The sequence below is a fragment of the Oryctolagus cuniculus genome, chromosome 2, assembly GCF_051225735.1.
Source record: "Oryctolagus cuniculus isolate XC-2025 breed Fujian yellow rabbit chromosome 2, ASM5122573v1, whole genome shotgun sequence".
In the NCBI taxonomy this organism is placed as follows: domain Eukaryota; kingdom Metazoa; phylum Chordata; class Mammalia; order Lagomorpha; family Leporidae; genus Oryctolagus; species Oryctolagus cuniculus.
Genome location: NC_142868.1, coordinates 164,611,224 through 164,626,858, shown reverse-complemented (window position 1 = coordinate 164,626,858; position 15,635 = coordinate 164,611,224). Strand labels below are relative to the sequence as shown.

Here is a 15,635-nt window from a genome sequence, read left to right as displayed (position 1 = left end):
GTAAAGTTCTTTCCTTTAGAAATCACCCAGTTCCTGGGATTCTGTTATAGCAGCAGAAAACGGATGAAGACACGTCCTCTATCAACCAAGGCGCTTTCAGTATTACATATGAAAGACATTAAATAATAAATATAAAAGATATGAAAGATCTGATTTGTCAGATCACCTCCGGCACTCAGCTGATGGCACCTCAGGCCTTGAGGAAGGTGCTAACTCCCAATGCACAAAGGAGCCTAGGTTCCTCCAGGAACTTCTTTATGTGTTTCTCCACAATTCTGTTTGGTTTCCTCTTCCTAGAAAGCTCCCAATTTTCACTGAGTATCACTTCATTCAAGTATCAAGCGGTGACTTCAGTTGCCCATGACAACTAAAAGTAGCATTAGATCAGAATGATGTCTTTGACGGACTTACTAGGCTGTCTTGGCCTACTTTCTTCCAAACTCCTCCACCCTCACCTCCTGCATGTCTCCTAGGTTTAGCTCCTCCCCTGCCTTTGAATAACAGAGTCAAGGAAATTGTTTCCCTGTTGCTATTTCTCATTCTCTGGTTTTATCTCCACCAAGCCCCAAGCTCTCTGAATTTAACAGTCTCCTCTATGATGTCTTCCTCTGCCCCCCAGGACCCCTCCCTCCTCTGGTTCCCAGAGCCCTTGCCTGCCTCCCTAAGAGGGCATCAGATGCTCTACTCTCTTGCTCATTAGATGCATACCTCCAGTCTCCGCTCAGCTTTGTGCCTCAGTGCTGGGCTTACTGCTGGAACTCAGAATCTACAATGTTATGCCCCCGCTATCACAGGATGGTAGTCGTAATCCATATCTTTTATTGTGGGACTGTCTGCCTCCCACTGGTAATTCTGCGATGGTGGGATCTTTCTTGTCTACTAAGTATGCAAATATCTGTCTTGAGGCATCTTCCCAGGAATTACGTGCTTGCTTTAGTTCCAGTTCCTCCCCAGAGGACATCCAAAACAGGTGGCACACACATGAGCCTGATGCAGAGTCAGTTGGATTCAGGAGCCTGCAGCTTCTTCCTGCGTCGCCCAGGTGGGTGCAGGGGCCCAAGCACTTGATCTATATTCCACTGCTTTCCCAAGTACATTAGTAGGGACTTGGATCAGAAGCAGAACAGCTGGTCTTGAACCAGCACCCATATGGAATGCCGGTACCAAAGATAGAGGCTTAACCAGCCAGCTTCTGGCAACAGATTTTCATACTTAGATCAGTAGGTTGCAATCCTAAATATCCTTGGAACTGACTTGTTTATTCTTCTTTAATAAAGAGTTAAGTTAGAAAAATGAAGGAAAACAAGGGGTTTGAACATATGTGGACTGTGGGGAGGCTGTGTTACTAGCCTCACAGATTAATGAAAAATGCCCAAGACCAGAGCAAAGAAAGGCAGGGCACAAAGACTCCACAAATCATACCTGAAGTGGAAAACCCACGTGTCACAGTGATTCCGACTGCCTGAGATGGTTTGCTTCTATGGACACCCTTGAGAGCACAAAACCCAGCCCCAGGATGCAATCAGTCTTACCTCTTCATGTGCCTGCAGGTGGTGGGCAATCACTTTGGAGGCAAGTCTCAGAGCTACACTCTGAATTTCAAATCTTGAAAAAAGGAAGCAAAAACACATACACACATACACAAAATGAAAATCAAATATTTTATATGCAGATGGATTTTGTAGATAATCTGTAATTCAGACATATGTGAACACTGGAAATCTCTACCTCCTGGCTACACAAATGCTTCCAGAAGCAATTAATATTTTGTTATTAATGTGAAACTCTGATATCATTCTATTGCTTGAGTTTAGAACATGGCTCCCCGGCTGACACTAGAAAGAAATACAGTACGTAAGCCCTTAGGCTAGAACTGTGTGCAAGCTCATGCCATAATGACAGATGGGCTCACACATCCCACCTAGGCTGCACAGGGAACGCTGGGCGCAAACCTTTCATTGGAAGCAATATCCATGGTCCAGCTCAGGAACTCCCTTGGGGTTAGATGTTCTGTCTGGGGAAGCCACTCAACAGGGTCCAAGCAATGGAGAATTTTCAGTATCTGTGAGAGTCAAATCCATGAAAAAAAGAAGGGAAGAAAGACTCAGAGGCAAAGTCTCCAGATGTCAAATAATAATCACTTACACTGATGAGAGGGTCTATCTTTCCAAAGGCTTCAGGGACTGCCCATTTTCCTGGTAAGACTCTTGGCAGACTGGGATAGGGTACAGCAATGGCAAACCTAATGGTCCCTCTTGACTTGGGATCACAGGCGGACACCCAGATTCCCAAGCCAGTACTCTTTACTGCTGATGGTGCTTTCCAGACAGCCGTCTGCATCCAAACAGGCATGTCGGCAGAGACTTCCTCGAACACCTGCTATGGTTAGTTTCTAATGATTTGCTTCCTAGACATCCCAGAGTGGCCTGAGAGTGGCAGAGAGTTAATGTCCACCATCAACACCACTGTTGTTGACAGCTTTCTTAGCACTGTTCAGACTGAAGCTATGACAAGTACTGAACAAAGAGAGCCCTTACCTTCTGGAGGCTGACTGCCCCTAGAGAGCCCCAGCCCATGCTAACCTTCATGGTGCTTCACCAAAGAATGGAGGGCGTGGAAGGGGTTGGCCAGCACACCAGGCGCTTTACCTTGCAGAAGCATTCTGGGCAATTTTCCTTCATTGCCAACAGCAGGAACTTCTCGCCCATATTGCACAGCAAGGGTTGCAGTTCTTTCTCTTCTGAGCCACAGGCTACTGAAGACAACCTTTCCAACAGGGCCTCCAGGGTCAGCAGGCGCACTTCAGGAAAGGACGACTCCAACAGCTGAGAGAGGGAGATCGGAACATCCCTTGGATGCTCTCCAGCCTTGGCCTCTGCTGCCCACACTGCAGCAATGGCTAGTTTGGTGAGGCTCTGGAGGTACTGGGACAGGCCTGGCACCTTGGAGGTACAAGGGAATCCTGTTATCAGCTCTGATCCTGAAATGATTCCTCTGACTTCTTCCCAGAAGCCGAGACTCTCCAGAACTAGAAAGCAAAGAAAAAAAGCAAGGGAAATAGACAATCACGTTACTCAACTTTCCACAAAAGCACGTAGGACAATGGAAGGCTCTGAATACACTAGATGGGGCCGTTAGATGTTATTCTTGAGGAGATTTCAAACAAGGTGGTGAGGGACTAGCCCCCTAAGGTTCAGGCTCCAGGCTCAGAAGCAATTCCTATCCCAGCAAGTGGCAGGCATTACCATCAGATGTGCTCATGGCACCACCCTCGACATTCCACTAAACATGGACCCAGTGACTCAAGAGCCTCAGTGGTGACCAGGAGAAAAGGGCATCTAGTCCTGACTTCCTTCAGGGCTCAAGTCTCCTCTACAGCACCCACTTCCCAGAGGCTCTAGGTTGAGTCCTACGGTGACTTAGAGCTCATGAGTCATCATTAGCTGATCTAACTGTCACAACGTTCTTAGAGACCCACTCGAGCCTCCCCGAGGAATAGCTCCTTAGGCATTTGATTACAATCATTGTGCCCGACTTCTCCAAATGGAACATCTCACTCCCTTCCCCATGGGGGCAGGGAGGGGGGGCTTCACCTCCTCTCACTATTGCAGCTGCCCTCCTTGGACAGCCCTGGCCCATGGAATGGATCATGGCTCTCTGGCAGGACCACTGCTTTCTGTGTTCAGCACACTAGGTTACTCGTGTTACTAGGTGCCTCGTGTTGTTGACTCATATGGAGCGCAAAGTCAACTGAAACCACAGCCCTTCTTCTTTCACATGGTCTACTCGATGGTGGTGAGTCATTCTCCCACCTTACACTCCGGTACTAAGGTCAAGACCCGCTTTCTTTGTTTGTTTTAAACCCAAGTATATCCCTGTTAAATTTTATCTCTCTGTTAAGTTTTCTGGTCTGCCTTTTAGTTGCTGAGATCTTTTCATAGTCTTAGTTTTGATTAAAAAACAAAAAAGCAACCTATTGCCTGTGTACTAGGTGCTAAGTAAAATAAGGTCACTGCCTTTAACGAGTTGATAGTTTAGTTTCAGAAAGAGAATTTACGAACAAATAATTCCACTAAGTAGTATACACGATAATTTGAATCTCAAAGGAAAACAGAGGGAAAATACATTAGAACCAAAAGGTAGAGGAATCACATGAGCAAAGGTTCAACAGCATGAAACAGAATGGACCACACCGGGAAGTACGTGCTGACACCACACAGCATAAACTGTGACGTGGGGGAGAGCAGGAGACACGGCTGGGTAAGAAATACGATCAAGACACACCGAGCTTCCTGGACCACGAGGAGGAACTTGGTCATTCTTCTACAGGCCAGGGAATGCGGTCCTGGGGTTACTGTAAACAAAACCAGGTGAACAATGTCCTGGTGGTGTTCTTATGCCTGAGTGTCAGTACAAAGCAGGGAAAGCAGCTAAAGGCCCACTGCAGTGGTCTCAGAGAGCCATGACAATGGCCGCAGCAAGGGAGGGACCACGGTTTGATGTCCTCTCCAAAACTCATGTTGAACCTAGGCTGCCACTGTAACAGAATCAAGAGGGGATCATCAAGAGGTGATTAGACCATGAGGGCTCCACCCTCTTGAAGAGGTCAGTGCTGTCACTGTGAAGCTGAGTTGGCAGTGACCGTGACAGTGTGTCTGGGAGGCGTTCGAACCTCTCTTGCCTTCTTGCTTGCACGTCCTCCAAGTTATATTCAGCGTGAAGGCCTCACCAGATACAGCTTGTGATCTTGGACTTCCCAGTCTTCAGAACCATGAGCAAATAAACTTTATTTTTCTGTATTTATTTTTTAAAAAGATTTTATTTATTTGAAGGAAGAGAGAGGGCGGCAGGAACCCGAGTACCTGGACCATCCTCTGCTGTCTTCCAGGCACATTAGCAGAAAGCTGAGAAACTGTAACTTGAATGAGTACTTTGATATGGGACGAGGGTATCCCCAAACAGCAGCTTAACACACTGCACCACAATGCTCACCCCAACTTCTGTTGTTTGTAATGTGCCCGGGCCGTGATCCTCTGTTGTAGCAGCAGAAAATGGGCTGACACAGAAGAGATGGGGAGAAGGCGGGTGTAGCAGTCACTGAAGTGATAAAACTGGCAGGACTCAACAGGGCAGGAAGACTTGAGGGAGAGCTGTGGGTACCTCTCAGGACCCAATTCCTCAGGTAACACATTTGTCATCCAACAGCAACTGGATAAATCTCAGTTTCACAGAATAAAAGCCACATCACCCCATTACTAAAAATGTTCACTGTGCCAGGACGGGGAAAGAGCCCGTTAGGGGTGTTAAAGCATGCCCCTGCCTGTGCCAGCCTCTGACCCCACTCTGAACTCTCACCAACTTGTTAACTAGCCCTCTTTGGTTCCAGTTATTTCTCAGTTTTGAATTTTCCTAACTGTACCACTTTACCCACAGTGTTTTATCTACAAGAATATGAGGGCTGACTTCATCAATTGCCTGGCTGAAATTTGGACATGGGATTGGTAGTGTTCTCTGACTGATAATTCCATCCTTTAGAAAACTACCATAACATAATAGAGATCACAAAAACATCTGGAAAAACTTACCTGAAATGAAAAGTAGCATAGGCTGGGGCTAGTGTTGTGGTACAGAGGGTTAAGCCACCTCCTAAGACACCAGGATCCTATTATCAGAGTGCCAGTTCAAGTCCTGATTGCTCCAATTCTGATCCAGGTCCCTGCTAATGCACCTGGGAAAGCAGTGGATGCTGGCCCAAATCCTAGTGTCCCTGCCACCCATATGGGAGACCCAGATGGGGTTCTAGGCTCCTGGCTTTGGACTGGCCCCACTTCAGCCACTGTGGCCATTTTGGGAGTGAACCAGCAGATCGAAGGTCTGTCTCTCTGACTCTTCCTCTCTCTGCCTTTCAAATAAATTAATCTCTTTTAAAAGTAGCACAGACTAGCAATAATCCAGAAATTAAAAATATAAAATATAGAATATTCATGTAACACACAAAATTGTTTCAAGAAGTCTGCCCCAGGAGACAAACTGGGGACTGGTCTCAAGCTCCCACATGGGAGTATCCCATGGAGGCCACCATCCACCACCTGCAGTTGCAGACACACCTTTGCTCTTAACCCAGACTCTGCAGAAGTCCCAGCTGAAGCTAGAAGCAGTCTTCTTTATAAAGCATCAGCTAGGATCCTCAGCCTTGTGTCATCTCTGTGTCCAATGCCTATAAACCTAATCCCACTATGATTCGATAATGAGAAGATCTCACCACCGTGGTCTGCAGGTACCTCACCCCTCCCTCTCCCACCTACTGCTGCCGGAGGACAACACTGCATTTAAAAGGAATTTCATGGTGCTGGCGTTGTGGCATGGTGGGTAAAGCCACCGCCAACATCTCACATGGGTGGCAGTTCGTATCGCAGCTGCTCCACTTCCAATTGAAGTCCCTGCTAATGTGCCTGGGAAAGCAGTGGAGAATGGCCAGCTGCCACCCATGTGGGAGACCCAGCTCAGCTCAAACCACTGCTGCCATTTGGGGAGTGAACCAATGGATGGAAATCTCTCTCTCTTTCTCCCACCTCTCTCTGTAACCCACCTTCCTTCCTTCCTCCCTCCCTCCATCCCTCCCTCCCTCCCTCCTTCCTTCCTTCCTTCAATGGACAGATCTCTCTCTTTCTCCCCACCTCTCTCTGTAACTCTGCTTCCTTCCTTCCTTCCTTCCTTCCTTCCTTCCTTCCTTCCTTCCTTCCTTCCTTCCTTCCTTCCGATTTATTTATTTGAAAGGCAGAGTTACAGAGAAGCAGAGGCAGAGAGAGAGAGAGAGAGAGAGAGAGAGAAAGAGGTCTTCCATCTACTGGTTCACTCCCCAAATGGCCGCCATGGCTGGAGCTGAGCTGATCCGAGGCCAGGAGCCAGGAGCTTCTTCCGGGTCTCCCACTAGGGTGCAGGGGCCCAAGCACTTGGACCATTTTCTACTGCTTTCCCAGGCCATAGCAGAGAGCTGGTTCAGAAGTAGAGCAGCCAGGACTTGAATTGGCACCCATATGGGATGCTGGTACTACAGGTGGTGGCTTTACCCACTATGCCACAGTGTAGCCCCTGTGCCTTTCAAATAAAAATGTTAAAAAAAAAAAAAAGGAATTTCATTTGTTGGCAAACATGGCTGAGAGATCTGTTCTTAAAAATGTAGTAAAAAATAAGACAAAGAGTAGGGCCATTCTGGATAATTTCAGAGGAACCTATTATCTGAAAGAGAGTTTTCCAGGTAGGGGATGCAGTCTGTTGGGCCCCAGAGGCCCGCCTGCTTCCTCTGGGGCTTCAAAGAGGGATGATGTCCCCCAAACCAGGGATGAGGGTGCCACCCTAAAGAAGGAGGCACGGACTATGCTCAGGGAGGGCTCCATTGTAGGATAATTTGATTAATGTTTCCTGAGCATGTATTAGGTACTCGAGATTCAGAGACTCAGAGTTGAGAAGGAAAATGATCTGTTGTTAAGGAGATTTAAGACTAATGGGAGGATAAATGACAAGTTCAGAACAATAATAATTGTAAGACAAAAACAACAATTACAAAATGCTTAGTGCTCTCCAATTTTTAGGGGTAAAAGCTGACTTGTGTGGAGTGCAGTTGGCCCATGGTATCTGGGAGATTGGTTCCAGGATCCCAATGCTCAGCCCCTTATATAAAACGGCACAGTGGGCAGGCGCCGCGGCTCACTAGGCTAATCCTCCGCCTTGTGGCGCCGGCACACCGGGTTCTAGTCCTGGTTGGGGCGCCGGATTCTGTCCCGGTTGCCCCTCTTCCAGGCCAGCTCTCTGCTGTGGCCCGGGAGTGCAGTGGAGGATGGCCTAAGCGCTTGGGCCCTGCACCCCATGGGAGACCAGGAGAAGTACCTGGCTCCTGCCTTCGGAAGCGCGGTGTACCAGCTGCGGCGGCCATTGGAGGGTGAACCAACGGCAATGGAAGACCTTTCTCTCTGTCTCTCTCACTGTCCACTCTGCCTGTCAAAAACAAACAAACAAACAAACAAACAACCCGGCATAATGGTTGCAAATAACCTAAGCATATGCTCTTGCATACTTTAAACCACATCTAGATTACTTATACCTAATACAATGTAAACGTTAAGTCAACAGGGTTCTGCTGCATGGCTTAAGGAGTCAGGACAAGAAGAAAGGTCTGCACATGTTCAGTACAGATGCAATCTTTGTCTATCCACAGCTGGTTGAGTAAGTTGATGTGGAACTCATGGACAGGGAAGACTGACTGCATATCTGACCATGTGCTATTCTGTTATTATAGAACATTACATACCCATTATTTAATGCTATGAATAAAAACTACCTTCATAATTGACACTTGTATATTACTCTAAGCACTTGAATAAGTATTAACTCGTTAATGAAGCAGGTTCTATTATTACCATCCCCACATTTTCAGATGAGGAAACAGAAAGACTAAGTTACTTGTCCAAGGTCACAAAGGAAAAGGTAGGTAAAGAGAATACAAATGCTCTAAGAAATGCCAAAAATCAATGCAATAGGTACTTATTTTCCCTTGGAAGTGGTTAAAAAGGGAACAAATTTTCAGAAGAGCCCCAAAGGCTGCCTGGTGCCCCTCCGGGGAGAGTTAGGAGCAGACACTGGGAGACCTTCCAATGGTTTCCTTGAATTAAGGTTCAACCGAGGAGCAGCAAGAGGGGTTAGGTCTAATTGATAAAGTAGAAAATCATCAAATGATACTCAGGCACTTTCTCCAAACTCTAGCTTGGGAAAAATATTCTGTGTTGTGCAGCAATTATGGCCCCAAGTGTTACTCCTGAACACAGCTTGTCCAACTGACGGCTGTGGTTAGCACACAGGCTGCTGCCCGCACCTCGCCCTAGAGCTTCTGAGGGCCAAGGCCTGGGACGGGGCTGTGAATCTACATTTCTAATAAGCTCTCAGGTTCTGTTGCAGCTGCAGCTGCTGCTGCTGCTACTGCACTGTATTTCGAAAACCACTGCCCTCAAGTGAAGGTTATTAAAGAGAGGTTATTGAAAACCACATATGTCTGAATCCCACTCTTGTAGGTTCTGATTCAGTTGGTGTGGCTTTGGACACAGATGACTGTACTCTCGAGAAGGCTGCAAGCCATTCTGCTGCAACCAGCTGAGAAGCACACCCCACAGGACAACGTCCCAGGGCTGTGGGTGAGTGCAGAGCCGGCTCCAGTTCCAAGGATGGCCCAGCTGATTCCAGCCCAGTGCTTCACAGTGGTAAAGAGCTAGAAAATTCACCACACCCCATTATCTCTTTCAGATAAAAACATCCATTGAGGGAAAATCACTAGCAATTACAAAGAAGGAATGTCCGTTATAAAGGTCCCTAGCAGGCAGGCAGGCTGGCTCACTCTGTACAGGGCCTGTTCTAGGCCCCTTCTAGGTCTTGGTGTAACAATGAATTAGAAAGACCAGGCTCTGCAATTGTGCAGCTTCCAATTGGGTGGGGTGCTCAGGGAGCCCCTGGAATGAGAGTGAGGGCTCATCTTGGTGGAACAGGAGGTTGGGGGACAGAAATGCCCACTATGTCAACAGAAGAAGCTACAGGGACTACAAAGGTGTTGCTTTCCTCTTGCACAGTGGTTCTCAGCTCAGTAATCCTCTGAGAACTTTAGAAAAACACTGGGTGAATCCTGGATCCACAGCTACAGCTGCTGTTACAGGGCATCAAACACGCAGCAGTGTGAGTTCAGCAAATGGTTTCCACCACCAGCATTTCTCCCTGCAGAAGCACTGAATGTGTTTTTCCACATGTATCTCACATTCAACATGTGGTACTTATTTTTCATTTCTATGAGAGAGCTTTTTGTTTGCAAGACACAAAGGAATGAAGTTCAGCTCCCCAGTCTCAAGTTTAGCAGCACTTTTCTGTCAGAAAGTAGTTTTTAAATTTTCTGCTGGTTTTCTCAATCTTGATTGCTTTGGGCTTCATCTTTCTCGGGGAGCAAAGTGTTCCCATGAAAATTTAGTCAGCCCAAAAAAAGGAAGAAGACATTAGAAAACTAAAAAATAGTGTTGGAGAGTTATGGGATATTATCAAATGACCCAACATATGGGTCTTAGGAGTTCCTGAAGGTACGGGAAGAGAGAATGGATTAGGCCTTTTTAGTGAGATAATAACAAAAAATTTCCTTAATTTGGAGAAAGGGACATCCAAGTACAGGAAGCACATGGAACTCCTTATAGACATGATCAGAAAAGATCCTCACCACGACACATTTTAGTAAAACTCTGTACAGTAACACATAAAGAAAAGATTCTAAAATGTGCATGAGAAAACGCCAGATTACTTTCAGAGGATCTCCAATTAGACTCACAGCTGACTTCTCATCAGAAACCTTACAGGCTAGGAGAGAATGGCAAGATATATTCCAAGTCTTAAGAGAAAAAAACTGTTACCCTCAGAACACTGTATCCTTCAAAGCTCTGATTTACGAATGAAGGTGAAATAAAGACCTTCCATAACAAATAGAAATTTCAAGAATTTGTCACCACTTGTCCAGCCTTACAAAAGATGATTAAGGATGCCTGCTAGGGACACACAGAAGCATGATCATCACTAGGAAAGAAGGTGAGGGCAGAAAAATCTCCCAGTAAAGGTATAAAGAAAATCCAAAGTAAACAATGGGAATATTTATGGGAAAATGGCAGGGCAAAGTTGTTACTTATCAATAGTTACCTTGAATGTAAATGGCCTCAGTTCTCCAGTTAAAAGATAGACTGGGGCTGGCGCCGCGGCTCAGTAGGCTAATCCTCTGCCTTGCGGCGCCGGCACACCGGGTTCTAGTCCCGGTCGGGGCGCCGGATTTTGTCCCAGTTGCCCCTCTTCCAGGCCAGCTCTCTGCTGTGGCCAGGGAGTGCAGTGGAGGATGGCCCAAGTCCTTGGGCCCTGCACCCCATGGGAGACCAGGAGAAGCACCTGCCTTTGGATAGGTGCGGTGCGCTGGCTGCAGCGGCCATTGGAGGGTGAACCAATGGCAAAAGGAAGCCCTTTCTGTCTGTCTGTCTCTCTCACTGTCCACTCTGCCTGTCAAAAATAAATAAATAAATAAATAAAGATAGACTGGAAGAATGGATTAAAAAACAAAACTCGGGGCTGGTGCTGTGGCGTGGTAGGTTAATCCTCCACCTGCAGCGCCAGCATCCCATATGGGCACTGGTTCTAGTCCTCACTGTTCCTCTTGTATGTTCTCTGCTATGACCTGGGAAACCAGTGGAAGATGGCCCAAGTCCTTGGGCCCCTACACCCGTGTGGGAGACCGGGAAGAAGCTCCCAGCTCCTGGCTTCGGATCGGCACAACTCCAGCCATTGCAGCCATTTGGGGAGTGAACCAACGGAAGGAAGACCTTTCTCTCTGTCTCTTCCTCTCACTGTCTATAACTCTACCTCTCAAATAAATAAATAAAATCTTTTTTTTTTTTAAATCTATTTGCTGACTACAAGAAACACATCTCACAAACAAAGATACACACATACTGAAAGTGAAAGGCTGGAAAAAGATATTCCATGCTAACAAAAACCAAGAGCCGGTGTAGCCAACCTAATATCAGAGAAAATAGATTTTAACACAAAAACTGTTAAAAGAGACAAAGGAGGGCACTAGGTAATGATTAAGGGATCTATTCAACAGGTAGATGTGACTCTAATAAATTTATATGCACCTAATTATAGGGCACCTGGCTATTTAAAAGAAATGCTAAGGGATCTAAAGGGAGACAAAAACTCCAATACAATAGTAATGGGGGACTTCAATATCCCACTTTCAGCAATGGACAGATCAACCAGATAGCAAATCAGTAAGGAAACAACAGAGTTAATTGACACTGTAGACCAAATGGACCTAACATATCTACAGAACTCCTCATCTTACAGTTGCAGAATACGCATTCTTCCAACCAGCACATGGAACTTTCTCTATGATAGACCACATACTAGCCCATAAAGCAAGTGTCAGCAAATTCAAAAAAATCAAAATAATACCATGCATCTTCTCTGACCACAATGGAATGAAGCTGGAAATTAACAACTCAAGAATCTCTAGAACATATGCAAACACATGGAGACTGAACAATATGCTCTTGAATGAATAGTGGGTCACTGAAGAAATCAAGAGAAATCAAAAATCTCTGGAAATGAATGAAGATGACAATACAACATATCAAAACTTATGGGATACAGTAAAAGTAGTGTTAAGAGAAAAGTTTATAGCAATTGGTGCCTACATCAAGAAATTGGAAAAGCACCAAATAAATGAGCTATCAATGCATCTCAAGACCTAGAAAAACAACAGCAAAAACCCCACTCAAAACTAGTAGGAGAAAAGAAATAATTAAAATTAGAGACAAAATAAAACAAAATCAAAACAAAAAATATAAAAGATCAGAGAAACAAAAAACTGGGTTTTTGAAAAAATAAACAAAATTGATAAACCATAGGCCCAATTAACCGAAAACATTATAGATGAAAAAGGAAATGTAACAACAGACCACAGAAATAAAAAGAATCATCAGAAATTACTACAAAAAGCTGTATGCTGACATGGAATGGATAGATTCCTGGATATATACAACCTACCTAAATTGAGCCATGAAGGCATAGAAAACCTAAACAGACCAATAACCAAGATAGAAATTGAATAAGTAATAAAGACTCTCCCAACAAAGAAATGCCCAGGACTGGATGGCTTCACTGCTGAATTCTTCCAGGCGTTTAAAGAAGAACTAACTCCAATTCTTCTCATTCTTCTCAAGCTATTTGAAACAATTTAAAGGGAGAGAATCCTCCCAAACTTCTTCTATGAACCCAGCATCACCTTAATTTCTAAACCTGAAATAGATGCAGCAAAGAAAGAGAACTACAGACCAATCTCCCTGATGAACATAGACACAAAAATCCTCGACAAAATACTAGCCAATCAAATCCAGCAACACATAAGAAAGATCATTCATCTGGACCAAATGGGATTTATTCCTGGTATGCAGGAATGGTTCAACATGTGCAAATCAATCACTGTAATACATAACATTAACAAACTGAAGAACAAAAACCATATGAGTATCTCAATAGATGCAGAGAAAGCATTTGATAAAATACAACACCTTTTATAGAAGGAACATTCCTCAATACAGTCAAGGCAATTTATGACAAACCAACACCCAGTGTCCCACTGAATGGGGAAAAGTTGGAAATATTTCCACTGAAATCCGGAACCAGGCAAGGATGCCCACTTTCACCACTGCTACTCGATATAGTTCTGGAAGTTTTAGCCAGTGCCATTAGGAAAGAAAAAAAAATCAAAAGGATAAAAATTAGGAAGGAGGAAGTCAAATTATCCCTATTTGCAGATGACATGATTCTATATATAGGGGATGCAAAAGACTCCACACTAAGAGACTACTGGAACTCATAGAAGAGTTTGGTAAAGTGGCAGGATATAAAATCAAAACACAAAAATCAATAGCCTTTGTATACACAGACAATGCCACAGCTGAGAAAGAACTTCTAAGATCAATCCTATTCACAATAGCTACAAAAAAGAGAGAAAGAGAGAGAGAGAGAGAGAGAGAGAGAGAGAGAGAGAAAGAAAAGAAAGAAAGAAATCGGGCCGGCGCCGCGGCTCACTAGGCTAATCCTCCGCCTAGCGGCGCCGGCACACCAGGTTCTAGTCCCGGTTGGGGCGCCGGATTCTGTCCCGGTTGCCCCTCTTCCAGGCCAGCTCTCTGCTGTGGCCAGGGAGTGCAGTGGAGGATGGCCCAGGTGCTTGGGCCCTGCACCCCATGGGAGACCAGGAAAAGCACCTGGCTCCTGGCTCCTGGCTCCTGCCATCGGATCAGCGTGGTGCGCCGGCCGCAGCGCGCTGGCCACGGCGGCCATTGGAGGGTGAACCAACGGCAAAAGGAAGACCTTTCTCTCTGTCTCTCTCTCTCTCACTGTCCACTCTGCCTGTCAAGAAAGAAAGAAAGAAAGAAAGAAAGAAAGAAAGAAATCAAATACCATGGAATAAATTTAACCAAGATTATCAAAGATTTCTATAATGAGAATTACAAAACATTAAAGAAAAAATAGGAGAACACACACACACAAGGAAAATTCTTCCATGTTCATGGATTGGAAGAATCAGTATCATCAAAATATCCATTTACTGAAAGCAATTTACAGATTCAATGCAATACCAATCAAAATATCAAGGACATTCTTCTCAGATATAGAAAAAATGATGCTGACATTCATATGCAAACACAGGAGACTCCAAATAGCTCAAGCAATCTTATACAACAAAAACAAAGCTGGAAGCATCACAATATCAGATTTCAAGACATACTACAGGGCAGTTATAATAAAAACAGATGAATAGGCTGGCGCTGCGGCTCACTAGGCTAATCCTCTGCCTGCACTCCAGGTTCTAGTTCCAGTTGGGATGCTGGTTCTGTCCCAGTTGCTCCTCTTCTAGTCCAGCTCTCCACTGTGGCCCAGGAAGGCAGTAGAGGATAGCCCAAGTGCTTGGGCCCTGCACCCGCATGGGAGACCAGGAGGAAGCACCTGGTTCCTGCCTTCAGATTGGCGCAAAGCGCCGGCTGTGGCAGCCATTTGGGGGGTAAACCAACGGAAGGAAGACCTTTGTCTCTGTCTCTCTCTCTCACTGTCTAACTCTGCCTGTCAAAACAAACAAACAAAAAACAGATGGATAGACCAATGGAACAGAATAAAAGTCCAGAAATCAACGCATACATCTATACCAACTTATCTTTGACAAAGGAGCTAAAATCAATCCCCGGAGCAAGAACAGTCTCTTCAACAAATGGTGCCGGGAAAACTGGATCTCCACATACAAAGTATGAAGCAAGATCCCTACAAAATCCACTCAAAATGGATTAAAGACCTAAATCTATGACCCAATATTATCAAATTATTAGAGAACATTGGGGAAACCCGGCAAGATATTGGCATAGGCAAAAAGTTCTTGGAAAAGACCCCAGAGGCACAGGCAGTCAAAGCCAAGATTGACAAATGGGATTATATAAAATTGAGAAGCTTCTGCACAGCAAAAGAAACAATCAGCAAAGTAAAGAGTCAACCGACAGAATGGGAGAAATTATTTGCAAAGTACGCAACTGATAAAGGATTAATAAACATAATATATAAAGAGATCAAGAAACAACAACAACAACAAAAACAACCCAGTTAAGAAATGGGCAAAGGAGGGGCCAGTGCTGTGGCATAGCAGGTAATGCTGCCACCTGCAGTGCTGGCATCCCATATGGGTGCCGGTTTGAGTCCTCGCTGCTCCTCTTCCTATCCAGCTCTCTGCTGTGGGCTGGGAAAGCAGTAGAAGATGGCCCAAGTTCTTTGGGCTCCTGCACCCACATGGGAGATCTGGAGGAGGCTCCTGAGCTTGGCTTTGGATTGATCTAGCTCTGACCATTGTGGGCATTTGGGGAGTGAACCACTGGATGGAAGACACTTCTCTCCTCCTACCCTGCCTGTGCCTCTCTGTAATTCTAGCTTTCAAATAAATAAATAAATAAACCTTTTTTTTTTAAAAAAAAAAAAACCTTTAAAAAGGTTTATTTATTTATTTGAAAGTCAGAGTTACACAGAGA

At 45.1% G+C, this 15,635-nt stretch overlaps 1 protein-coding gene across 1 annotated transcript in view; it reads right to left on the bottom strand.

The window, feature by feature from the left end:
* The window catches only part of LOC149128124 (tRNA (32-2'-O)-methyltransferase regulator THADA-like), a 110,488-nt gene that overhangs the window by 53,932 nt on the left and 40,921 nt on the right, over window positions 1–15,635 (bottom strand). The window contains 3 exon segments of the mRNA XM_089326479.1: window positions 1,533–1,605; window positions 1,953–2,062; window positions 2,649–3,028. Coding sequence (XP_089182605.1) covers window positions 1,533–1,605; window positions 1,953–2,062; window positions 2,649–2,708 — 243 coding nt within the window. The 5' untranslated portion in view covers window positions 2,709–3,028.